The sequence below is a fragment of the Ranitomeya imitator genome, chromosome 3 (assembly GCF_032444005.1).
Source record: "Ranitomeya imitator isolate aRanImi1 chromosome 3, aRanImi1.pri, whole genome shotgun sequence".
Taxonomy (NCBI): domain Eukaryota; kingdom Metazoa; phylum Chordata; class Amphibia; order Anura; family Dendrobatidae; genus Ranitomeya; species Ranitomeya imitator.
In genome coordinates this window covers 389964195-389989970 of record NC_091284.1, presented here as the reverse complement: position 1 = coordinate 389989970, position 25776 = coordinate 389964195, and the positions used below count along the sequence as shown (strand labels likewise).

The 25776-nt window shown below is 40.4% G+C and overlaps 1 protein-coding gene across 8 annotated transcripts in view; it reads left to right on the top strand.

The window, feature by feature from the left end:
• Positions 1-25776, top strand: part of COL16A1 (collagen type XVI alpha 1 chain) — a 327454-nt gene that overhangs the window by 138681 nt on the left and 162997 nt on the right. For all 8 annotated transcript variants that reach the window (XM_069757001.1, XM_069756995.1, XM_069756999.1 and 5 more), the window contains one exon: positions 22611-22655. In XM_069757001.1, the coding sequence (XP_069613102.1) occupies positions 22611-22655 (45 nt within the window). The remainder of the gene's footprint in view (positions 1-22610; positions 22656-25776) is intronic.

Below are 25776 nucleotides of genomic sequence, written 5' to 3'. Positions count from 1 at the left end.
AACAGATTTTAGGTTTATTTTTGTGTAGAAATAATAGCACCCAGAAGTTATTAACTGGATTTGTTGCAATAAATCATTAACTCCTTCCCGACCTGTGACGCAGCGTATGCATCATGAAAGTCGGTGCCAATCCGACCTGTGATACAGAGTATGCGTCATGGTGGGATCGCGTTCCTGTGGGTCGGGTGAACGGTTTAACTGAAATTTCACCCAACTTGCAGGGGACTTGTACTTGACCCCTGGGAGGTGGCTTTGCCCCCCCGTGGCTACAATCGCTCTGGTGACATCTTTGTCACCACCCCCAGATCTGATTGGAGCCAGCGTCCATGTGATGCTATCCCTCCAATTAAATGTGGAGGGGCAGAGTGAAATATGGCTGGCCTCGCTCTGCAGCCTCATCCCTTCCGTAGGAGCTGCAGAGCAATGTCCCTTCTGCTGCCTGCTGCTGCCGCTGCTGTCGCATCGCCGCCTGATCGCCGCCTGCCATCCAGTACTCCCCTCTGCTGCCCTCTGCTTCCCCCCGCCATCCAATTCCACCACCCTGACCTCCAGTCCCTCCCTCCTGCCCCCCTGATCACCCTCCTTGCTGCTGCTGCCAGCTCCATCTCCATTCTGTATCTCCTCAGCCCCCTCCTGCCCCCCCGTGCCAGAGAGCCTTCCTGCCACCGTTAATCACCCCCATCCCGCTGATTGCCCCCCACCTTGCTGATCCTCCCCCACCCCACTGATCACCCCCCGCCCCACTGATCACCCCCCGCCCCACTGATCACCCTCCATCCCCGCTGGACACCTCCTTGCCCTGCAGATCTTACCCCTGCCCGCTGATTTCCCCCTGCCCCGTGGATCTCCACCCTGCCCCGCTGATCTCCCCCTGCCCCGCTGATCTCCCCCTGCCCCGTTGATCTCCCGCCTGCCCCGCTGATCACGCACCTTCCCCAGTGAACACCCCCTCCCGCCCCAGATTTCCCATTAGGGTTAGAGTTGGGCAAAAAGTGAGTTTAGCTAAAGTTAGAGTTAGGGTTAGGATTAGGGTTGGGATTAGGGTTAGGGGTGTTTTAGGGTAGGGGCGCCTACAAGATCCTGACCCGGTTCTATCAGCCACCCGGCTTTGTGTATCTATCATTTACAAAACCCTCTTTTTGGTAAGCGCTGTGTTAATTCACCTTGTTCATAATTAACCACTTGGTTGTTGGACCTGTTTGTTAGATGGTATACTAGCGCTGTACCACTGAGTTTTTTTCTACAGCCGTGGTGGTTTTATTAGTTCCGGGGATCAGCCATACATCCTTGCCTTTTTTGGTTTTAGATATATTTTGTACTGCTTATTATATTAGATTTGTTACAATAAAGTATTGTGCTTTTCACCCAGCACACTCGGTTTTTCTCCTACTTTCTTGTATTCATGGAGTGGGTTAATATGTGGCTCTCGCTGGAGAGTTATTTTCCTGTTTAATATATACGGGATTTAGTCAGTATGTGGTTTTCTGGCATTCTGGTGTTTTAGGGTTTGTGGTTAGGGGTGGGATTAGTGTTAGGGGTGTGATGCCTGCAGACCATTAGTTCAAAGTCTGCATAATAAAACGTCACTACTTCCTTGCCGAGCCCCAACGTGTGCTGTTGTGAATTCTGTGGCAGAGCTCCCTCCTGTGGTCACAAGTGGTACTTCGGCTGGTTCTCTCTGTGAGCTTCCGTTGGTGGAGGAAAGTGGTACTGCGGCTTCTGAGTTTCCTTCCTCAGGTGATGTGGTGAAGTCGTTAGGTGCTGCTCTATTTAACTCCACCTAGTGCTTTGATCCTGGCCTCCAGTCAATGTTCTAGTATTGGACCTGTTTCCTCCTGGATCGTTCCTGTGGCCTGCTGCTCTGCATAGCTAAGTTCCTCTTTGCTATTTGTTTGCTGTTTTTTTCTGTCCAGCTTGTCAATTTGTTTTTTTCTGCTTGCTGGAAGCTCTGGGACGCAGAGGGTGTACCTCCGTGCCGTTAGTTCGGTACGGAGGGTCTTTTTGCCCCCTTTGCGTGGTTTTTGTAGGGTTTTGTGTTGACCGCAAAGTTACCTTTCCTATCCTCGCTCTGTTCAGAAAGTTGGGCCTCACTTTGCTAAATCTATTTCATCTCTACGTTTGTCTTTTCATCTTAACTCACAGTCATTATATGTGGGGGCTGCCTTTTCCTTTGGGGTATTTCTCTGAGGCAAGGAAGGCTTATTTTCTATCTTCAGGCTAGCTAGTTTCTCAGGCCGTGCCGAGTTGCATAGGGAGCGTTAGGCGCAATCCACGGCTGCCTTTAGTGTGGTTGGAGAGGATTAGGGATTGCGGTCAACAGAGCTCCCAAGTCTCAGAGTTCGTTCTTGTTTTTTGGGTTATTGCCAGGTCACTGTATGTGCGCTGACCTCTATGTCCATTGTGGTACTGAATTACCTTTCATAACAGTACTGGAGGCCCAAAGTACTAATGATTCCCAATAGAGGGAAAAAAGAAGTTCTGAGACCATTTTTTTTTCTTTGCACTGTGTTTTGCCTTTTTTTTCCCCTAGACATTTGGGTGGTTCAGGACACAGGTGTAGCAATGGACATTAAAGGTCTGTCTTCATGTGTAGATCAGCTCACGACAAGAGTACAAAGTATTCAAGACTTTGTGGTTCAGAATTCTATGTTAGAACCGAGAATTCCTATTCCTGATTTGTTTTTTGGAGATAGAACTAAATTTCTGAGTTTCAAAAATAATTGTAAACTATTTCTGGCTTTGAAACCTCGCTCCTCTGGTGACCCAGTTCAACAAGTTAGGATCGTTATTTCTTTTTTGCGTGGCGACCCTCAGGACTGGGCATTTTCTCTTGCGTCAGGAGATCCTGCATTAAGTAATATCGATGCATTTTTCCTGGCTAAAAAAAAATAATTTTTGAGGAAAAAAAAAAAGATTTTTTATTTTCATGGCTCTGCATTATAAACTTCTGTGAAGCACTTGGGGTAAAACGTGCTCACCACACATCTAGATAAGTTCCTTGGGGGGTTTCCAAAAAGGGGTCACTTGTGGGGGTTTCTACTGTTTAGGCACATCAAGGGCTCTGCAAACGTAACATGACACCCGAAGACCATTCCATCAAAGTCTGCATTTCAAAACATCACTACTTCCCTTCCGAGCCCTGATGTGTGCCCAAACAGTGTTTTCCCCCCACATATGGGGTACCATCATACTCAGAACAAATTGGACAACAACTTTTGGGGTCCAATTTCTCCTGTTATCCTTGTGAAAATAAAAAATTGCGGGTTAACAAAATAAATTTTTGAGGAAAAAAATATTTTTGATTTTGACTTATCTGCGTTATAAACTTCTGTGAAGCACTTGGGGAGTAAAGAGTGCTCATTACACATCTAGATAAGTTCCTTGGGGGGTCTAGTTTCCAAAATGGGGTCACTTGTGGGGGGTTTCTATAGCTTAAGCACATCAGGGGCTCTGCAAACGTAACAGACCATTCCATCAAAGTCTGCATTTCAAAACCACACTACTTCCCTTCTGAGCCCCGACGTGTGCCCAAACAGTGGTTCCCCCCACATATGGAGTACCAGCGTGCTCAGGACAAACTGGACAGCAACTTTTGGGGTCCAATTTCTCCTATGACCCTTGTGAAAATAAAAAATTGTGGGCTAAAAATCATTTTTGAGGAAAAAGTGGGGTAAAAAGTGCTCACCACACATCTTGATTAGTTACTTGGGAGGTCTAGTTTCCAAAATGGGGTCACTTGTGGGGGAGCGCCAATGCTTAGGCCGTGCGCCCAAACAGTGGTTTACCCCCACATATGAGGTATAGGATCCATTTTATCCTGTTGCCCATGTGAAAATGAAAAAATTGATTCTAAAAGAATTTTTTTGTGAAAAAAGTACTCCCTTCCGAGCCCTGCCGTGCGCCCAGTGTTTTACCCCCACATGTGAGGTTTCAATGTACTCAGGACAAATTTGGACAACTTTTCGGGTCCAATTTCTCCTTTTACCCTTGGGAAAATAATAAAATTGTTGCTAAAAGATCATTTTTGTGACGAAAAGTTAAATGTTCATTTTTTCCTTCCATTTTGCTTCTGCTGCTGTGAAACACCTGAAGGGTTAATAATCTTCTTGAATGTGGTTTTGATCAGCTTGAGGGGTGCAGTTTTAGAATGGTGTCACACTTGGGTATTTTCAGCCATATAGGCCCCTCAAACTGACTTCAAATATGAGGTGGTCCCTAAAAAAAATGGTGTTGCAAATTTTGTTGTGAAAATGAGAAATCGCTGGTCAACTTTTAACCTTTATATATTCCTAACCAAAAAAAAATGTTTAACAGAATAAAAATTTAAAAATTTGAAAATTGTGAAATTTTCTAAATTTTCTCCAAATTTCCGATTTTTTCACAAATAGACACAAAAATTATTGACCTAAATTTACCACTGACATGAAACTCAATATGTCACGAAAAAACAGACTCCGTTGAAGTGCTCCTGAGTTATTACCTCATAAAGGACACTGGTCAAAATTGCAAAAAGTGGCCAGGTCATGACGGTCAAAATAGGCCGGGTCATGAAGGGGTTAAGCCTCATACATACTATGCTATTATATTTTTGAGTTGTACAGTACCATTTTATGGCACCCATAGAATCTTGAGATGAGGGTATATCTCCACATGTCTTCGATTTTATTTCAAAGTTTCTGTATTAGATTTCATATCAAGCCATTAGAAAAATAAATGCTCTATCATGGTGAAATTGTCTGTCCCCATCATTTCTGTGATATTGTGTCGTACAGAGGTATCATATAGTTTTATCTTGATGAAGGAAGAAGGAGCTTGTTGGAATATGGCTTTCCAGAGTTGAAAGATGTGTCATTTATTACCCTGGGTGATGTTGTTTACTTACTGAGTAGGTTTTGTCACATTGTGATTATCGTTGCCTTGACTACACTAGTCCGACTCCGCCCCCTCCTGTGATAAGTAGCTCACTGTTAACAGCCATTGTATATAGAGAGCCTGATTGTGTCACGACTGTTGCATCCAGTAAACTTAGTGATACATTGTTGGAATCAGGGTCTTTTTTCTTACACTATGCTGCTCTCAAATGAGGTAGCAAAAGCTCGCAGACAGATTCCCTTTAATTCAGCACTATTTGGTTCACTGTTAAAGATCATAGGAATTGTAGCCATGATTCATCATTTTCATTTTTTTAAGGCCAAGTTTAGACATCCATAATACGAAAACTTGGACCAGTCACATCAGCAAATTGCAGACATGACTGGACTGGTTCACAGGGGTGGCCTACTGTTGACCTGCACTACTCTGGTCTATAAAATGTAAAGTGCATGCCACTGGTCTATGTTAATATTTGCTGGCGTGCATTGCTTACTAGTGGATCAGTGTGCTGTTAGATGAACACACGGACAGCACGCCTACCAAAAATGCAACTATCTGTACCCAGTCTAATTAACTTGTATGTCTTGTCTTTCTTTTCTGGTGTCAAATTTATCAAAATGGTTCACAAAGTTTGATAAATTTTTCTCAAATTCAAACATATTTTTTCCATTCCTTTATTGCTTGATTTGTGTTTAGATCAAAATGTTGCACAATCCCTTAAAATGTTATGTCAGTCTTCAACAACAAAAAGTACACCAAGGGAAGTAGTGAAGTACGTTTTCACCAACAAAGTTGTGTCTTTTTCTGAACGCGATAGATGCTACTGCGCAGGCACCACTGCGTCACCTTTTTGCTCCAGAAAAAAAAATTACTCCATCAAAACAGTGCCAGCTGAAGCGCCTGTGCAGTAGCATCTATCGCTGATAACTGCTACTGCGCAGGTGCCGCCGGCACCATTTTGATGGATCCAATTTTTTCTCCCTGAACAAAATGGCGGTGGCGCTTGCACAGTGGCAGCTATCGGAAACACGATAGATACTACTGCGTAGATGCTACCACCGGCGCCATTTTGATGAAGTTTTGTTTTCCCCACAATACTATATGACAAAATCATAAATGCATAATAGACATTGCATCATGCTACAGTGCAGTCGCCGCCGCTGGTGTGATGAATGTTTTTTTATTTTTCCACACACAATATTTTATGCAGTATGTAAAAGGGGGCAGGTCACTGAGGGATCTGTGACCTGTCATAAGCCCATAACGATGAATATGTAATCAGAGCACCACATAAAGCCCCCCCATAGGCTGCCCTGAAGCGTGAGAATCTCTTTAACTATAAATTGCAAATACAGATTAACCCCTTTCTGCCATTAGACGTACTATTGCGTCTATGTGGGGTGGGCTTTACTTCCCAAGGACGCAATAGTACGTCATATGCGATCTGCAGCGCTCACGGGGGGAGCGCCGCCGATCGCGGCCGGGTGTCAGCTGTTTATCGCAGCTGACATCCGGCACTATGTGCCAGGAGCGGTCACGGACCGCCCCCGGCACATTAACCCCCGGCACACCGCGATCAAAGATGATCGCGATGTGCCGGCGGTGCAGGGAAGCACCGCGCAGGGAGGGGGCTCCCTGCGGGCTTCCCTGAGACCCCCGGAGCAACGCGATGTGATCGCGTTGCTGCGAGGGTCTCACCTCCCTCCCTGCTCAGTCCAGCTCTGGATCCAAGATGGCCGCGGATCCGGGTCCTGCAGGGAGGGAGGTGGCTTCACAGAGCCTGCTCAGAGCAGGCACTGTGAAGGCTGCAGCGCTGCATGTCAGATCAGTGATCTGACAGAGTGCTGTGCAAACTGTCAGATCACTGATCTGTGATGTCCCCCCTGGGACAAAGTAAAAAAGTAAAAAAAAAAAATTTCAAATGTGTAAAAAAAAATTAAAAAAAATATTCCAAAATAATGAAAAAAAAAATAAAAATATTATTCCCATAAATACATTTCTTTATCTAAATAAAAAAAAAAAAACAATAAAAGTACACATATTTAGTATCGTCGCGTCCGTAACGGCCCGACCTATAAAACTGGCCCACTAGTTAACCCCTTCAGTAAACACCGTAAGAAAAAAAGAAAAAAAACGAGGCAAAAAACAACGCTTTATTATCATACCGCCGAACAAAAAGTGGAATAACACGCAATCAAAAAGACAGATATAACTAACCATGGTACCGCTGAAAACGTCATCTTGTCCCGCAAAAAACGAGCCACCAAACAGCATCATCAGCAAAAAAATAAAAAAGTTATAGTCCTGAGAATAAAGCGATGCAAAAATAATTATTTTTTCTATAAAATAGTTTTTATCGTATAAAAGCGCCAAAACATAAAAAAATGATATAAATGAGGTGTCGCTGTAATCGTACTGACCCGAAGAATAAAACTGCTTCATCAATTTTACCAAACGCGGAACGGTATAAACGCCTCCCCCAAAAGAAATTCATGAATAGCTGGTTTTTGGTCATTCTGCCTCACAAAAATCGGAATAAAAAGCGATCAAAAAATGTCACGTGCCCGAAAATAAATACCAATAAAAACATCAACTCGTCCCGCAAAAAACAAGACCTCACATGACTCTGTGGACCAAAATATAGAAAAATTATAGCTCTCAAAATGTGGTAACGCAAAAAATATTTTTTGCAATAAAAAGCGTCTTTCAGTGTGTGACGGCTGCCAATCATAAAAATCCGCTAAAAAACCCGCTATAAAAGTAAATCAAACCCCCCTTCATCACCCCCTTAGTTAGGGAAAAATTAAAAAAATGTATTTATTTCCATTTTCCCATTAGGGCTAGGGTTAGAGTTAGGGTTAGGGTTAGGGCTAGGGTTAGGGTTAGGCCTAGGGTTAGGGCTAGGGTTAGGGTTAGGGCTAGGGTTAGGGCTAGGGTTAGGGCTAGGGTTAGGGCTAGGGTTAGGGCTAGGGCTAGGGCTAGGGTTAGGGCTAGGGTTAGGGCTAGGGTTTGGGCTAGGGTTAGGATTAGGGTTAGGGCTAGGGTTAGGGCTAGGGCTACAGTTTGGGTTGGGGCTAAAGTTACAGTTAGGGTTTAGATTACATTTACGGTTGGGAATAGGGTTGGGATTAGGGTTAGGGGTGTGTCAGGGTTAGAGGTGTGGTTAGGGTTACTGTTGGGATTAGGGTTAGGGATGTGTTTGGATTAGGGTTTCAGTTATAATTGGGGGGTTTCCACTGTTTAGGCACATCAGGGGCTCTCCAAACGCGACATGGCGTCCGATCTCAATTCCAGCCAATTCTGCGTTGAAAAAGTAAAACAGTGCTTCTTCCCTTCCGAGCTCTCCCGTGTGCCCAAACAGGGGTTTACCCCAACATATGGGGTATCAGCGTACTCAGGACAAATAGGACAACAACTTTTGGGGTCCAATTTCTCCTGCTACCCTTGGGAAAATACAAAACTCGGGGCTAAAACATATTTTTTGTGGGAAAAAAAAAAGATTTTTTATTTTCACGGCTCTGCGTTATAAACTGTAGTGAAACACTTGGGGGTTCAAAGTTCTCACAACACATCTAGATTAGTTCCCTGGGGGGTCTAGTTTCCAATATGGGGTCACTTGTGGGGGGTTTCTACTGTTTAGGTACATTAGGGGTTCTGCAAACGCAATGTGACGTCTGCAGACCATTCCATCTAAGTCTGCATTCCAAATGGCGCTCCTTCCCTTCCGAGCTCTGCCATGCGCTCAAACGTTGGTTTCCCCCAACATACGGGGTATCAGCGTACTCAGGACAAATTGGACAACAACTTTTGGGGTCGAATTTCTCCTCTTACCCTCGGGAAAATACAAAACTGGGGGCTAAAAAATAATTTTGGGGGGAAAGATTTTTTTTTTTAATTTTCACGGCTCTGCGTTACAAACTGTAGTGAAACACTTGGGGGTTCAAAGCTATCACAACACATCTAGATGAGTTCCTTAGGGGGTCTAGTTTCCAAAATAGTGTCACTTGTGGGAGGTTTCTACTGTTTAGGTACATTAGGGGCTCTGCAAATGCAATGTGACACCTGCAGACCATTCCATCTAAGTCCTCATTCCAAATGGAGCTCCTTCCCTTCCGAGCCCTCCCATGCGCCCAAACAGTGGTTCCCCCCCACACATGGGGTATCAGCGCACTCAGGACAAATTGGACAACAAATTGTGGGGTCGAATTTCTCCTGTTACCCTCGGGAAAATACAAAACTGGGGGCTAAAAAATAATTTTTGTGGGAAAAAATTTTTATTTTATTTTTACGGCTCTCCATTATAAACTTCTGTGAAGCCCTTGGTGGGTCAAAGCGCTCAGCACACATCTAGATAAGTTCCTAAGGGGGTCTACTTTCCAAAATGGTGTCACTTGTGGGGGGTTTCTACTGTTTAGGTACATTAGGGGCTCTGCAAACGCAATGTGACACCTGCAGACCATTCCATCTAAGTCTGCATTCAAATGGCACTCCTTCCCTTCTGAGCCCTCCCATGTGCCCAAACAGTGGTTCCCCCCACATATGGTGTATCATCGCACTCAGGACAAATTGGGCAACAAATTTTGGGGTCCAATTTCTCCTGTTACCCTCAGGAAAATACAAAACTGGGGGCTAAAAAAATAATTTTTGTGGGAAAAAAATTTTGTTTTATTTTTACGGCTCTGCATTATAAACTTCTGTGAAGCACTTGGTGGGTCAAAGTGCTCACCACACCTCTAGATAAGTTCCTTAGGGGGTCTACTTTCCAAAATGGTGTCATTTGTGGGGGGTTTCAATGTTTAGCCACATCAGTGGCTCTTCAAACGCAACATGGCGTCCCATCTCAATTCCTGTCAATTTTGCTTTGAAAAGTCAAACGGCGCTCCTTCCCTTCCGAGCTCTCCCATCCACCCAAACAGTGGTTTACCCCCACATATGGGGTATCAGCGTACTCAGGACAAATTGTACAACAACTTTTGGGGTCCAATTTCTTCTCTTACCCTTGGGAAAATAAAAAATTGGGGGCAAAAAGATAATTTTTGTGAAAAAATATGATTTTTTATTTTTACAGTTCTACATTATAAACTTCTGTGAAGCACTTGGTGGGTCAAAGTGCTCACCACACCTCTAGATAAGTTCCTTAGGGGGTCTACTTTCCAAAATGGTGTCACTTGTGGGGGGTTTCAATGTTTAGCCACATCAGGGGCTCTCCAAACGAAACATGGCGTCCCATCTCAATTCCAGTCAATTTTGCATTGAAAAGTCAAATGGCACTCCTTCGCTTCCGAGCTCTGCCATGCGCCCAAACAGTGGTTTACCCCCACATGTGGGGTATTGGCATACTCAGAACAAATTGTACAACAATGTTTGGGGTCCATTTTCTCCTGTTACCCTTGGTAAAATAAAACAAATTGGAGCTGAATTAAATTTTTTGTGAAAAAAAGTTAAATGTTCATTTTTATTTAAACATTCAAAAAATTCCTGTGAAGCACCAGAAGGGTTAATAAACTTCTTGAATATGGTTTTGAGCACCTTGAGGGGTGTAGTTTTTAGAATGGTGTCACACTTGGGTATTTTCTATCATATAGACCCCTCAAAATGACTTCAAATGAGATGTGGTCCCTAAAATAAAATGGTGTTGTAGAAATGAGAAATTGCTGGTCAACTTTTAACCCTTATAACTCCCTAACAAAAAAAAAAATTTGGTTCCAAAATTGTGCTGATGTAAAGTAGACATGTGGGAAATGTTACTTATTAAGTATTTTGTGTGACATATCTCTGTGATTTAATTGCATAAAAATTCAAAGTTGGAAAATTGCGAAATTTTCATAATTTTCGCCAAATTTCCATTTTTTTCACAAATAAACGCAGGTACTATCAAATAATTTTTACCATTGTCATGAAGTACAATATGTCACGAGAAAACAATGTCAGAATCACCAGGATCCATTGAAGCATTCCAGAGTTATAACCTCATAAAGGGACAGTGGTCAGAATTGTAAAAATTGGCCCGGTCATTAACGTGCAAACCACCCTTGGGAGTAAAGGGGTTAAACAACAACCACAAGAAGGATTTCATCAACCAAGGTATCATTTTAATCAGTGTAACGGCACCAACCTGACACTGTCTGTAGTTTACTGAGCACAATCCTGCTGACAGGTTCACTTTAAACAGTTAAAAATGATGAATTATGTGGCACCATCTAAAAATGGTTAAAAAAGGAGCATAAAAAGACTCAACATAGATGATGAATTGGGCAGCAAACAAGCAAAAAAAGAAAACAAATTCACAAAAAAACTAAGTGTAAATCAGCCCTTATGTATCTAATATTATATATCTTTGGCTTTTTAAATGATGTTTTAATTGCAATACATGTATTAATTGTTTTCATTTATTCTTGCAACGTAATTCAGTGTGTAAAGGAATGAACTTCTGTCCAGCTAGGAGGTTGTTTTTCTCTGATTCACTCTTGTGTATGATTGCCATTAAAAGGAATCTGTCAGTAGGATCAACCCTCCTAAGCAGTCTATGTGAGCATTTACATCATAGAAGGAATAAAACGATGCCTTGGGGGGTTTCTACTGTTTAGGTACATTAGGGGCTCTGCAAACGCAATGTGACACCTGCAGACCATTCCATCTAAGTCTGCATTCAAATGGCACTCCTTCCCTTCTGAGCCCTCCCATGTGCCCAAACAGTGGTTCCCCCCACATATGGTGTATCATCGCACTCAGGACAAATTGGGCAACAAATTTTGGGGTCCAATTTCTCCTGTTACCCTCAGGAAAATACAAAACTGGGGGCTAAAAAAATAATTTTTGTGGGAAAAAAATTTTGTTTTATTTTTACGGCTCTGCATTATAAACTTCTGTGAAGCACTTGGTGGGTCAAAGTGCTCACCACACCTCTAGATAAGTTCCTTAGGGGGTCTACTTTCCAAAATGGTGTCATTTGTGGGGGGTTTCAATGTTTAGCCACATCAGTGGCTCTTCAAACGCAACATGGCGTCCCATCTCAATTCCTGTCAATTTTGCTTTGAAAAGTCAAACGGCGCTCCTTCCCTTCCGAGCTCTCCCATCCACCCAAACAGTGGTTTACCCCCACATATGGGGTATCAGCGTACTCAGGACAAATTGTACAACAACTTTTGGGGTCCAATTTCTTCTCTTACCCTTGGGAAAATAAAAAATTGGGGGCAAAAAGATAATTTTTGTGAAAAAATATGATTTTTTATTTTTACGGTTCTACATTATAAACTTCTGTGAAGCACTTGGTGGGTCAAAGTGCTCACCACACCTCTAGATAAGTTCCTTAGGGGGTCTACTTTCCAAAATGGTGTCACTTGTGGGGGGTTTCAATGTTTAGCCACATCAGGGGCTCTCCAAACGAAACATGGCGTCCCATCTCAATTCCAGTCAATTTTGCATTGAAAAGTCAAATGGCACTCCTTCGCTTCCGAGCTCTGCCATGCGCCCAAACAGTGGTTTACCCCCACATGTGGGGTATTGGCATACTCAGAACAAATTGTACAACAATGTTTGGGGTCCATTTTCTCCTGTTACCCTTGGTAAAATAAAACAAATTGGAGCTGAATTAAATTTTTTGTGAAAAAAAGTTAAATGTTCATTTTTATTTAAACATTCAAAAAATTCCTGTGAAGCACCAGAAGGGTTAATAAACTTCTTGAATATGGTTTTGAGCACCTTGAGGGGTGTAGTTTTTAGAATGGTGTCACACTTGGGTATTTTCTATCATATAGACCCCTCAAAATGACTTCAAATGAGATGTGGTCCCTAAAATAAAATGGTGTTGTAGAAATGAGAAATTGCTGGTCAACTTTTAACCCTTATAACTCCCTAACAAAAAAAAAAATTTGGTTCCAAAATTGTGCTGATGTAAAGTAGACATGTGGGAAATGTTACTTATTAAGTATTTTGTGTGACATATCTCTGTGATTTAATTGCATAAAAATTCAAAGTTGGAAAATTGAGAAATTTTCATAATTTTCGCCAAATTTCCGTTTTTTTCACAAATAAACGCAGGTACTATCAAATAATTTTTACCATTGTCATGAAGTACAATATGTCACGAGAAAACAATGTCAGAATCACCAGGATCCATTGAAGCATTCCAGAGTTATAACCTCATAAAGGGACAGTGGTCAGAATTGTAAAAATTGGCCCGGTCATTAACGTGCAAACCACCCTTGGGGGTAAAGGGGTTAAACAACAACCACAAGAAGGATTTCATCAACCAAGGTATCATTTTAATCAGTGTAACGGCACCAACCTGACACTGTCTGTAGTTTACTGAGCACAATCCTGCTGACAGGTTCACTTTAAACAGTTAAAAATGATGAATTATGTGGCACCATCTAAAAATGGTTAAAAAAGGAGCATAAAAAGACTCAACATAGATGATGAATTGGGCAGCAAACAAGCAAAAAAAGAAAACAAATTCACAAAAAAACTAAGTGTAAATCAGCCCTTATGTATCTAATATTATATATCTTTGGCTTTTTAAATGATGTTTTAATTGCAATACATGTATTAATTGTTTTCATTTATTCTTGCAACGTAATTCAGTGTGTAAAGGAATGAACTTCTGTCCAGCTAGGAGGTTGTTTTTCTCTGATTCACTCTTGTGTATGATTGCCATTAAAAGGAATCTGTCAGTAGGATCAACCCTCCTAAGCAGTCTATGTGAGCATTTACATCATAGAAGGAATAAAACGATGCCTTGGGGGGTTTCTACTGTTTAGGTACATTAGGGGCTCTGCAAACGCAATGTGACACCTGCAGACCATTCCATCTAAGTCTGCATTCAAATGGCACTCCTTCCCTTCTGAGCCCTCCCATGTGCCCAAACAGTGGTTCCCCCCACATATGGTGTATCATCGCACTCAGGACAAATTGGGCAACAAATTTTGGGGTCCAATTTCTCCTGTTACCCTCAGGAAAATACAAAACTGGGGGCTAAAAAAATAATTTTTGTGGGAAAAAAATTTTGTTTTATTTTTACGGCTCTGCATTATAAACTTCTGTGAAGCACTTGGTGGGTCAAAGTGCTCACCACACCTCTAGATAAGTTCCTTAGGGGGTCTACTTTCCAAAATGGTGTCATTTGTGGGGGGTTTCAATGTTTAGCCACATCAGTGGCTCTTCAAACGCAACATGGCGTCCCATCTCAATTCCTGTCAATTTTGCTTTGAAAAGTCAAACGGCGCTCCTTCCCTTCCGAGCTCTCCCATCCACCCAAACAGTGGTTTACCCCCACATATGGGGTATCAGCGTACTCAGGACAAATTGTACAACAACTTTTGGGGTCCAATTTCTTCTCTTACCCTTGGGAAAATAAAAAATTGGGGGCAAAAAGATAATTTTTGTGAAAAAATATGATTTTTTATTTTTACGGTTCTACATTATAAACTTCTGTGAAGCACTTGGTGGGTCAAAGTGCTCACCACACCTCTAGATAAGTTCCTTAGGGGGTCTACTTTCCAAAATGGTGTCACTTGTGGGGGGTTTCAATGTTTAGCCACATCAGGGGCTCTCCAAACGAAACATGGCGTCCCATCTCAATTCCAGTCAATTTTGCATTGAAAAGTCAAATGGCACTCCTTCGCTTCCGAGCTCTGCCATGCGCCCAAACAGTGGTTTACCCCCACATGTGGGGTATTGGCATACTCAGAACAAATTGTACAACAATGTTTGGGGTCCATTTTCTCCTGTTACCCTTGGTAAAATAAAACAAATTGGAGCTGAATTAAATTTTTTGTGAAAAAAAGTTAAATGTTCATTTTTATTTAAACATTCAAAAAATTCCTGTGAAGCACCAGAAGGGTTAATAAACTTCTTGAATATGGTTTTGAGCACCTTGAGGGGTGTAGTTTTTAGAATGGTGTCACACTTGGGTATTTTCTATCATATAGACCCCTCAAAATGACTTCAAATGAGATGTGGTCCCTAAAATAAAATGGTGTTGTAGAAATGAGAAATTGCTGGTCAACTTTTAACCCTTATAACTCCCTAACAAAAAAAAAATTTGGTTCCAAAATTGTGCTGATGTAAAGTAGACATGTGGGAAATGTTACTTATTAAGTATTTTGTGTGACATATCTCTGTGATTTAATTGCATAAAAATTCAAAGTTGGAAAATTGCGAAATTTTCATAATTTTCGCCAAATTTCCGTTTTTTTCACAAATAAACGCAGGTACTATCAAATAATTTTTACCATTGTCATGAAGTACAATATGTCACGAGAAAACAATGTCAGAATCACCAGGATCCATTGAAGCATTCCAGAGTTATAACCTCATAAAGGGACAGTGGTCAGAATTGTAAAAATTGGCCCGGTCATTAACGTGCAAACCACCCTTGGGGGTAAAGGGGTTAAACAACAACCACAAGAAGGATTTCATCAACCAAGGTATCATTTTAATCAGTGTAACGGCACCAACCTGACACTGTCTGTAGTTTACTGAGCACAATCCTGCTGACAGGTTCACTTTAAACAGTTAAAAATGATGAATTATGTGGCACCATCTAAAAATGGTTAAAAAAGGAGCATAAAAAGACTCAACATAGATGATGAATTGGGCAGCAAACAAGCAAAAAAAGAAAACAAATTCACAAAAAAACTAAGTGTAAATCAGCCCTTATGTATCTAATATTATATATCTTTGGCTTTTTAAATGATGTTTTAATTGCAATACATGTATTAATTGTTTTCATTTATTATTGCAACGTAATTCAGTGTGTAAAGGAATGAACTTCTGTCCAGCTAGGAGGTTGTTTTTCTCTGATTCACTCTTGTGTATGATTGCCATTAAAAGGAATCTGTCAGTAGGATCAACCCTCCTAAGCAGTCTATGTGAGCATTTACATCATAGAAGGAATAAAACGATGCCTTGATATCTGCAAACCAAATCTTATTCCAGAAAAATACTTGTTTTTCTTAATCTGTAAATGAGCTGTTAAAGGCTGTCCAGCTATAGTGTATAATTATTTTCAGTCATTCAAAATGAATCAAGACTTGTGAATCCTCACATTGCACATGCGGGTTGTGAGGATTCTCTGTTGCCAGTGGCGAAATGGCTGCAGTTATGTGATTTTGCATGCATGTGATCACATGCCAACTAGATGTGCATGGCCTAGCATAATACAAGTTTATTGAGAGAGGTTAGACATGTCTAGTCGGAATGTGGCCAGACATATGCAAATCACATACGGTACATGTGGCCACATGAGCGCCTGGTCTCCACACCAGCATCAGAGAAGTGTGCTCAATATGAGGATTCACAAGTCATAGGGTGACTGCAGACTTGTACCGTATGGCCAGACAACCCCTTTAAGATCCATGGGATAGACATAGATGTCCATGAGAATCTGGCTAAATTACATTTTAAATGAATGGTGGCAGTACCAGCGTAAGACATGTTGATCGGGAGAGCAGACTGTCAGCCATTACATGTCTCTGGAGATTCTCGGAGAGATCTATGACTAGCCCACAGATCTTAACAGCTTATTTACATACAATATTAAGAAAAATGTGAATATCTCTGGAAAAAGATATCCGACTGCAGATATCATGGTATCGTGTTATTCAACTTTAGGAAAGTTGAGCCAACTGACAGATTCCCTTTAATTGCTGGAGGAATCAAGCAGACGCGTGGATTCCTGTCATATGTAAGACTAGAAAGAAGAAAAGTAGATTCTATATTTTAAATACTAAAATTTGGTCTACACTTTCAATTTGATGCCTTGTTTAAATCTCAATTATATATAGAGAATAATGTGACACTTTTCAGTACAGGGAGATAATTAATATGTTTTATAGCTGCATAATACGTTGCAGATTCAACCCACATGCAGAGTTCTCATCTAAAATGCCTGACATGTGAATAGAATTCTTGCTCCTTTCCTGTCGCTATTAGATTTTGGACAATGACTTTTTTATTTGGCTGCAATTATAGTTATAGAAAACCATGCAGTAATTCTAGAGCCCTACAGTTCATGGGGTTAGAGAATACATGTGTGACTATAGACTTTAAAGGCAATGTATCATCTATTTTTTTCTAATTGAAACCAGAAAGTGATACAATCTTCTTTTATTTGACATTTTACTTTCTGATTGTAGAAGTTAATAAATGTTTTCTCTATGTGAATTTGCCTAATTATAGCATTCGGAGATATTCTGTAAAGCAGCCACGTTTGTCATAAGAGCCTATAGTCTGAAGGTGATTCATTGACTTCTGTGGGAGAGGGTGGTGGGCGTGCTCTATGACCTGTGCAGAGGTCACTGTGCAGTGATGAGGGGCTGGGTTCTTTACTTATTGTAAATGGTGAATCCTCTGTATCCATGTGTGGATGATAATGAGACGACTACTGAAACGTGTTAGCTATAGTTAGCTGTAGAAAAGGAAGTGTCAGCCTATTATGAGCTTTACTAGCAAGAATGTAAACTGCAAAATGCCAGGATTTTTTAAAATTTTACTAGTGATTGAAAAAAAAACCAAGAAATAAGAAGTTTTCTGATGACACATGTTACGTATATAAGGAAACGTCATAAAGCTGGAAGCTGGCATTTAATAACTCTCATGAATAAGTGGGTCCTGGTCAGTTTAAATTTTTCAATAAAAAAAGATTGCTCACTGATTTTTTTTTTACAATATCAGCTATGTGTATTCTGACACCTTCTATCTTAGCCAGCATTTATTTTTAACTGCATTTTGCACTACTGTACTCTTTTGTGGGATCAAACCAGATGCTCGTGTCATGCATCAATAGACCTTAGGCACCAATGATTCTCCAGCTGCTCCATCAGTTTTACTTCCTCTGACCATTTTTGGTGGCTAGTAAACAATGGGTACCAACACTGCCAGACACAGACAGAAAAGGATCCCTGTGCAAGAACACTATATAGGCCCTTGACAGCCCAAGACATACTGAAAATGCAAATTTGCACTTGTTTTGGGGGAAGAATTGGGCCCCCTTACTTCTTGAGCCCTGGTGCGGCCGCATAGATTGCACCAATAATATGTCTGCACCTGTGTACCAAAACCACCTCGCAAACCCTATTTTTGAGCAGCTCTGAGCAAGTCATCTCGTCATCAAATTTTGACCCTGGTCAAAGTTACTCAATAGTCATAAGAATAAATAAATAAAAAACTGGAAAAAACAATAACGCAGTAGGGTCTTATACTGGTAGAAAGGATGTAAAAATATAGGAAATTGATCAGTTGGCGAGGTTGTGTGGTCACAATTACACAAAAATGCTTGAGTATGGCATCTGCAGATCTGCAAGTTAATGCAGGATGCAGAATTAGAGAAGACATGGGGTTTCTCCTTGTATGCATGTATAAAGATACTCATGCTGCCCTCATAATTTAGACTTTGTTTCAACTTTTGGCCATTTTTCTTTTTTCATTTTAAAAACATTTCACCATCTTATTTTTCTGATGACCTTCCACAATTTTCCCAACTATCCACCACTCTTTCTGTTGTAGTTAACTTCTCTCGCAAATTTCTCTCAGTCTCTCCTCTCTCCCAATGATCACACACAAACAGGTTTGATTCCCTTTATTATATATACCGCAGTTTGCAGTTTATCAGACACACCCCAAATTTTGGTGAGAACAATAGGAAAAAACATTTTTTAATAAAATGGCGGTGCTTCTTATAATATGTTCATCTTATTGCTTACCGGGGGGTGGTGCCTGCGGTGAAGCGGGATCCCAGGGTCGCTGCTGGTGGATGCAGGAATGGGGCGATGCTGCAGACCTCAGACTGGAAGGAAGGGGTGTTCGGAGGTGCGATGCTGTGGGTGTTTGGTGGTGTGGGGGCTCCGCTGACATTTTGTGAAAGCTCAAAACCCCTGCACTTCCATCATTTACATTGCGGTGGAGTCCAGAAAAATGGTCACCAGGGGCGGCACATCTGCAGATGGAGATCTTGGCACTGAGATCTGATCTCCCGAGAAGACACAGGAGAGGTTTTTTTCTCGTGACTCTTACCATGAAGGCTATAATTGTGCAAGTATCTCTGAATAGTAGAACAATGTTGCACAACTCCAGAGTCTGCTAAATTTTTATGAAAGTCTTCTGCAGTCAAGCATGAGCCCTGATTTGCCTCTCTAACAATACTCTCATTGAAATTTTGCTTGGTTTTCCAGATCTTATCTTGACCTCCATTGTTCCAGTTAACCGCCATTTCTTAATAACAACTTGAAGTGAGGAAAGGGCAACTTGAAAATGCTTTGCTATATTTTTTTTACAGCCTTTTCCTGCTTTATAGGCCTCCAGCTTTTTATTTTCAGAGTACTAGGCAGCTGCTTAGTGGAACCCATGGCTGCTGCTTTTTGCCACTAGTTAGAGGAGGCTGGGTTTTCATAAAGCTGGGAAATTTGCATCACCTGGCCTTTCCTAATGATGATAATGAACAAACCATAGCTTCAACAGGTTAATTAAGATCTGAAACGTTACTCAAAGAAGTTATCTGAGCACACAAATCTCTAAGGGTGCCAAACATTTGCATCGCCCCATTTTCCTTTTTGTAATTTTTAAAATTTAACAAAATTACAATATATATTTTTTATTTGCCTAAAATACAAAATAAATGTGTCAGCATTAGCTTTAGGCCTTTTAGAAATCATTTCATCTTCAACTTGCTTAGCTATTCACAATAACAGTAATTTTGACCAGAGGTGCCAAAACTTTTACTTGCCACTATATGTACTTTGCAGGTTGGACAGTAAATGTACCTACATTTGTTGTAATTTGCAATGCTGTTAAATTCGAAACAGTTATCATTTATTTGGGTTGCTGAAGAAAGGCAGTGGCAGAACTTTTTTAGCATGAGGTCTATCTATGTGGAGCTTGATTTAGGCAATCTACCATTAAATGTTACTACAACTGTGTGCGCCCCTATTTCAGGTTCTCTTACCTCCCAATTAAGAGTAGTTTCCACAATTAGTTACTTATTTCACTTATTACACAGCCATAATTTCTTAGTACACTATTTGACCGTGCAACTCATCCCATCTGCCCTGTTCTTTTCAAGAGTTTGCACAGGAGTGTGTGCAATCCACATTAGTGGTGAAGACTCTCAACTGGTGGCTACCTAAGATGAAGGTTTACTGCTCTACATAAGATATTTTTTTCCTACTAGACTTTTTTATTTAGAAAAAAAATATTGTTACAAAAATAAGTTTTGCAAGAGGGTCATTAGTACATGTGGATTTTTTTAGATGTTTGTGGTTTCTTGCATGTTTTGGACATGCACAACTTAACAGATTTGTTTCAAGTGTGTTTCTGTAAGTGATCTTGCTTGTTTATAAAGCAGAATTCCTTGGCATCACCATGATATTTCAGATGGTAATAAATAGAGTGCAGGACAACTTTATTCCGACATCAGTATACTCCATTATAGAGAGATACCCACATTGCCTGACATAATTTCAGACAAAATAAGCTTATATCAAGTATATTGATTAATATTTCTATTTATTTTTAAGATCCATTGATGTATTTATTTTTTTTAATTAGCAAAACATTTTTAGAACAATTATAGTAAAGATTTCAATTACTAGACACCATGCTGTAATTGCATAGTAAGATATCCATCATAGTTTAGGGCTTTAAAGAGAACCTGTGAGCTCTCTGACATAATTGTTTTACTATATAATTGTATTTCTGTATTTGTGGAATAATTGTATTAAGTTGCGCCACTGATTTGCAATTACTACATAGTATGTATGAACAAATAGGTGTGGGAGTGACTCTATTAGTGCTGATTGGACAGAGCACCTTCATTGACAAGAAACGTAACGCAAAGTTGTCAATGTATCATACCTTTCTGTGAGGAAAACCAAAGAAATAAAAGTTCTAAGAAACGATACCCCAAAATTGATATTTAATAAGAAACATAAGTATTTGCTAAAACAGACATGTCAGGAGGAGTTGTTACTGACCCTCTTCAATGGGAACCTTCCAGGCAATTTATGCTTCCCAAACCACATGCATCATGAATTGTAGCCTCACTGCATAGTTGCAACCAGGTGTATTGTTCTCTGTAATGATCTTTCGTTTTCGAGAAATGTACTTTGAATATATAGACTAGCCCAGCTCAGCCCCAGGCTGGCTTATGTCACTGCCACTGCAGAAGATTGAGAGGTCTCAAATTTGTGTGTGCACAGGGAGAGACTTGTCAATCACGATTCCTGCTGCCTGGACAGGCTCCCTTTAAATGAGATGTATATCTCTATTTGAAAATTATGTTCCCTATATATTTAAAATGATTAATAGCAAGTTTCAACCATAAATAATTCAATTGGCGCATACCAACAGAAATTTTTAAAGGTGTTTTCAGGGCTAGACATACATTTCTGCAGACTCTATGTGACTGCAGATTGCCAAATTATGACAGTGTACAATTTTGACACTATCATGATTCCCCTCTATTTCCAGAAGTCACATGGCGAATGCTTGAGCTGGCAATATAGGGGAACCCTGACAGTTGGCATATTGCATACTGTCAAGATTCAGAAATCTGCACTTACAGAGTGGCTGCAGAATTTTATATTCAATATGAAAAAACTGTCATGGGGTTACCGCAACAGTGTGGAGCCAGAAGACCACAGCATCTGATTGCTCCTACTCCAGCACTGAGAAGAAGCACTTCTCCTTCATTTTAAATATGTTTATTTCTTCTAGCAGAACTGGGGTTAACCGGCCATGTTGGAAATCCCTGTGCTCACAGCTGAGCTCAGTTAGCAACTCCATTTCCCTTTATAATCTGGGCTCTGTTAGTAATCCTCATCAGAGCTAGCTTTATTGCTGCATGGCTAATGCAGGGAAATGAGTTGGCATGAGAAGGCGAGTTGAAGGAGTTATTAGTGACTGTTGCTTGGTTTGTTTGTGGGGTAACTCTCCTTCTCTGTTTTGGTTTATTCCACTTCCTTCACACCCCGATGCATTCCTCTGTTATATGTGAGTGAATATTTTGTATGCCTGAAGTTTTCTGTTAACCTTTGTTTATGTTGCCTTGTTTGTCGGGTTGGTGTACTACGATTCACAGTAGCGCCCCTCTTCCCTGGGTGGGGGTACAAACGGAGGGCTAACTCAGGAGATAAGGCAAGGGTGGAGGCACTGGCATCTTCCCATTCAGAAGTATCCCGGGGAGTAGGGCAAGCTAGGGCGCCCCCTAGTATTAGGCACAGGGAAGGAGCCCCTGGTCCCGGGTCACCTGACAGCTGTGTCTTGACAAAACCATATAAATATCTGTGATAATATGAGAGCAGGAAACCTGTGTCTAATAGTGTAGAAGAACCCCATTCATGTTTCTTATGTCACCAGATCACATTTTCCATTATCAGTCTCTGCCAAAAATATGGCTGAAGAGATAGGAATTGAAAAGAGGAGGGAGAGTTTTATAAAAGCAGAGAAAAGGAAGGAAAGGCTCCTGCTTCTTAGCAAGTAGTCAGCATCCAAGAATTGAGAAGAATGGACATTTTGTTCCTTGTGTGTGGGCACAAATCATTCCAAAGCAGAAATGAAGCATAAGAAAAGAATGAAAAATATTTGATTTTGTGAAGTCACTCAAAAAATACAGACATATCAGGCTCAAAATGCTATAATCCAATGCAGACTACTACTCCTTCCTTAGAACTTTCACGTACTATATACTGAACCATGTTTGCTTGGTCCTTTGGACTCATTTTTATGTTTTATTTTATCTGCAGGGAGAGAAGATTTCTTCAGGAATGCATGTAGATCTTCCTCCAGAGGTGAGTACATTACTTGCTTTTGCATTCATATCCTCCACGTGCAGAATTCAGGCACTACTGTGACAGTGTAACATAGTTTTTTTTATAACACCAAGACCATTGTTCAGCTTGTGTCCAAGGATCTTGTAAGCCATAATCCTAAAGCGGTCTATGAGATAATGCCAGGGCATTGCTCCTTGCTCTTCCATAGGATTCACTGTATCGACCTACTGAAGACATAAAGACAGTTGAAAGTCAAGTTGCAAGAGAAAGAACTAGGAGACAACAGAGCGCAACAGGGTCTTATCCAATAATTTAACCAAAAACCAAGGAGAAAAATCTACCCCAATAATAATATAAGTTTCAAGTAGATACACAAACCTAAACAAAAAAACTACTTGAGAAAATATTCAGAAACACAAATCATATAAAAACCAAATATTTTATTGTTATAAGACACTAGACAAAACTAAACACAGAAATTTGGAGGAGGCACATGATACAGATACTAGAAGCAGTATACAGGTGCACTTAGTAAATGAAATAAATTAATATATAACCATTGTCATACCCTTGCTTCTAATTTAAATAGTATATGCATGAGCAACGATGAGGAAAACAACAGGGCATAGTGAATACTATTAGTTTATCCTGGTAAGTAGATATATATAAGCCCTTGTAAACATTCCAAAAATACAAAGTGCAAAGTGCATATAGCAGTCCTTGCCAATATTTAAACGGTACAAAGTGCAGAGTGCATATAGTAATCCTTACCGGTGCTCATGCTGGCGTCCTGTGCCTCAACCCCACACTCCAACGCGCGTTTCACAAGTTGCTTCGTCACTCTCCAGGTTTCAGAAAATGGTGGCACAAACAATTTTTTTTTTTTAGATATTTTCTATTTTTTAACCATTTAAATAAAAATAAAAGAAATAAATTTTAGTATCGCCGTAAGTGTTCTGACCTGGAGAATCATGGTGCTATGTAGTTTTTACAGGCACAATGAATGCCACAACAACAAAACTCACAAAACAATTGCAGAATGTTTTTTTCATTTCTGCAATTTCACAGCACTTGGAATTTTCCAACAGATTGAATGGTAAAATGAGTGATATAGTTCACAATTACAACTTGTCCTGCAAAAAAAATCAGGCCCTCATACAGCTATGAAAAAATAAAAACGGTATGGCTCTAAGAAGAAGGGGAGAATAAAACAAAAGAGCAAAAATATAAAATCGACCTGTCAGGAAAAGGGTTAAAACAAATTGTCTGTGCTGAAATTAGAATACATCTGTGAGACTTGTTAATGCTTCTAGTCTTCTTGAGCTGAAATTTGCACTGCAATGACACAAATAGTGCAACTCTGCAAATTAAAGTACCGTATACATAAAAGAAGGCACAACACAATGGTGGGACTGTGACCATTGCTGGTCATTTAACCCCTATCTGACCTTGGACGGGATAGTACGTCCAAGGTCAGATCCCCTGCTTTGATGCAGGGCTCCGCGGTGAGACCACACCAAAGCCGGGACATGTCAGCTGTTTTGAACAGCTGACATGTGCCCGTAATAGGCGCGGGCAGAATCGCGATCTGCCCGCACCTATTAACTAGTTAAATGCCACTGTCAAACGCAGACAGCGGCATTTAACTACCGCTTCCGGCCGGGCGGCCGGAAATGACGTCATCGCCGACCCCCATCACATGATCGGGGGTCGGCGATGCATCTCCATTGTAACCATAGAGGTCCTTGAGACCTCTATGGTTACTGATCGCCGGTGGCTGTGTAGCAGAGGCGATCGCGTTGTGCCTGCTTCTAGCCTCCCATGGAGGCTATTGAAGCATGGCAAAAGTAAAAAAAAAAAAGTTGAAAAAAATGTTAAAAAAATAAAAAAAAAATATAAAGTTTAAATCACCCCCCTTTCGCCCCAATCAAAATAAATCAATAAAAATAATATATCAAATCTACACATATTTGGTAACGTCGCGCTCAGAATCGCTCGATCTATCAATTAAAAAAAAGCATTAACCTGATCGCTAAACAGCGTAGCGGGAAAAAAATTCGAAACACCAGAATTACGTTTTTTAGGTCGCCACGACATTGCATTAAAATGCAATAATGGGCGATCAAAAGAACGTATCTGCACCAAAATGCTATCATTAAAAATGTCATCTCGGCACGCAAAAAATAAGCCCTCAACTGACCCCAGATCACGAAAAATGGAGACGCTACGAGTATCGGAAAATGGCGCAATTTTTTTTTTTTTTTTTAGCAAAGTTTGGAATTTTTTTTCACCACTTAGATAAAAAATAACCTAGTCATGTTAGGTGTCTATGAACTCGTACTGACCTGGAGAATCATAATGTCAAGTCAGTTTTAGCATTTAGTGAACCTAGCAAAAAAGCCAAACAAAAAACAAGTGTGGGACTGCACTTTTTTTGCAATTTCACCGCACTTGGAATTTTTTTCCCGTTTTCTAGTACACGACATGCTAAAACCAATGATGTCGTTCAAAAGTACAACTCGTCCCGCAAAAAATAAGCCCTCACATGGCCAAATTTACGGAAAAAAAAAAAGTTATGGCTCTGGGAAGGAGGGGAGTGAAAAACGAACACGGAAAAATGAAAAATCCCATGGTCATGAAGGGGTTAATGTTGCTCGTTTTTTAATATAGAGGATCCAATTGTATTGATAGAGCCATTAATACACTGTGTGCACAATCATTAGGCAATTTGGTTAATAATAAAATTAATCATAAAAAATAAAACTGCAGTGCTGTCAGCCAATCCAAAAGGTGGATGAACCTGAATATTTAAAAAGTGAAAGTGAGATTTTGTTTTTCTTAAGAGAACATTGTGTGTGCACCAGAATTATTAGGCAACTATTAGTGAAACTAAATGGAAAGTGTAAATTTTCTAATTTCAGTTGATTATTTTAATGTTAAGCGACAATAATAACAAAACAACTCAAAATATACAAAAATACATTTCTGAAATGTAAAAAAAATATAAGTAACCAAGATATCCTCCCTTCTATTCAATAACAGTCTCAAGCCTTCCGTCCATGGAGTCTGTCAGTTTCTTATTAATGCCTAAAACTATTGAAAAATCTGCCTACAGATATTTCTTGGCCTAATCTTGACA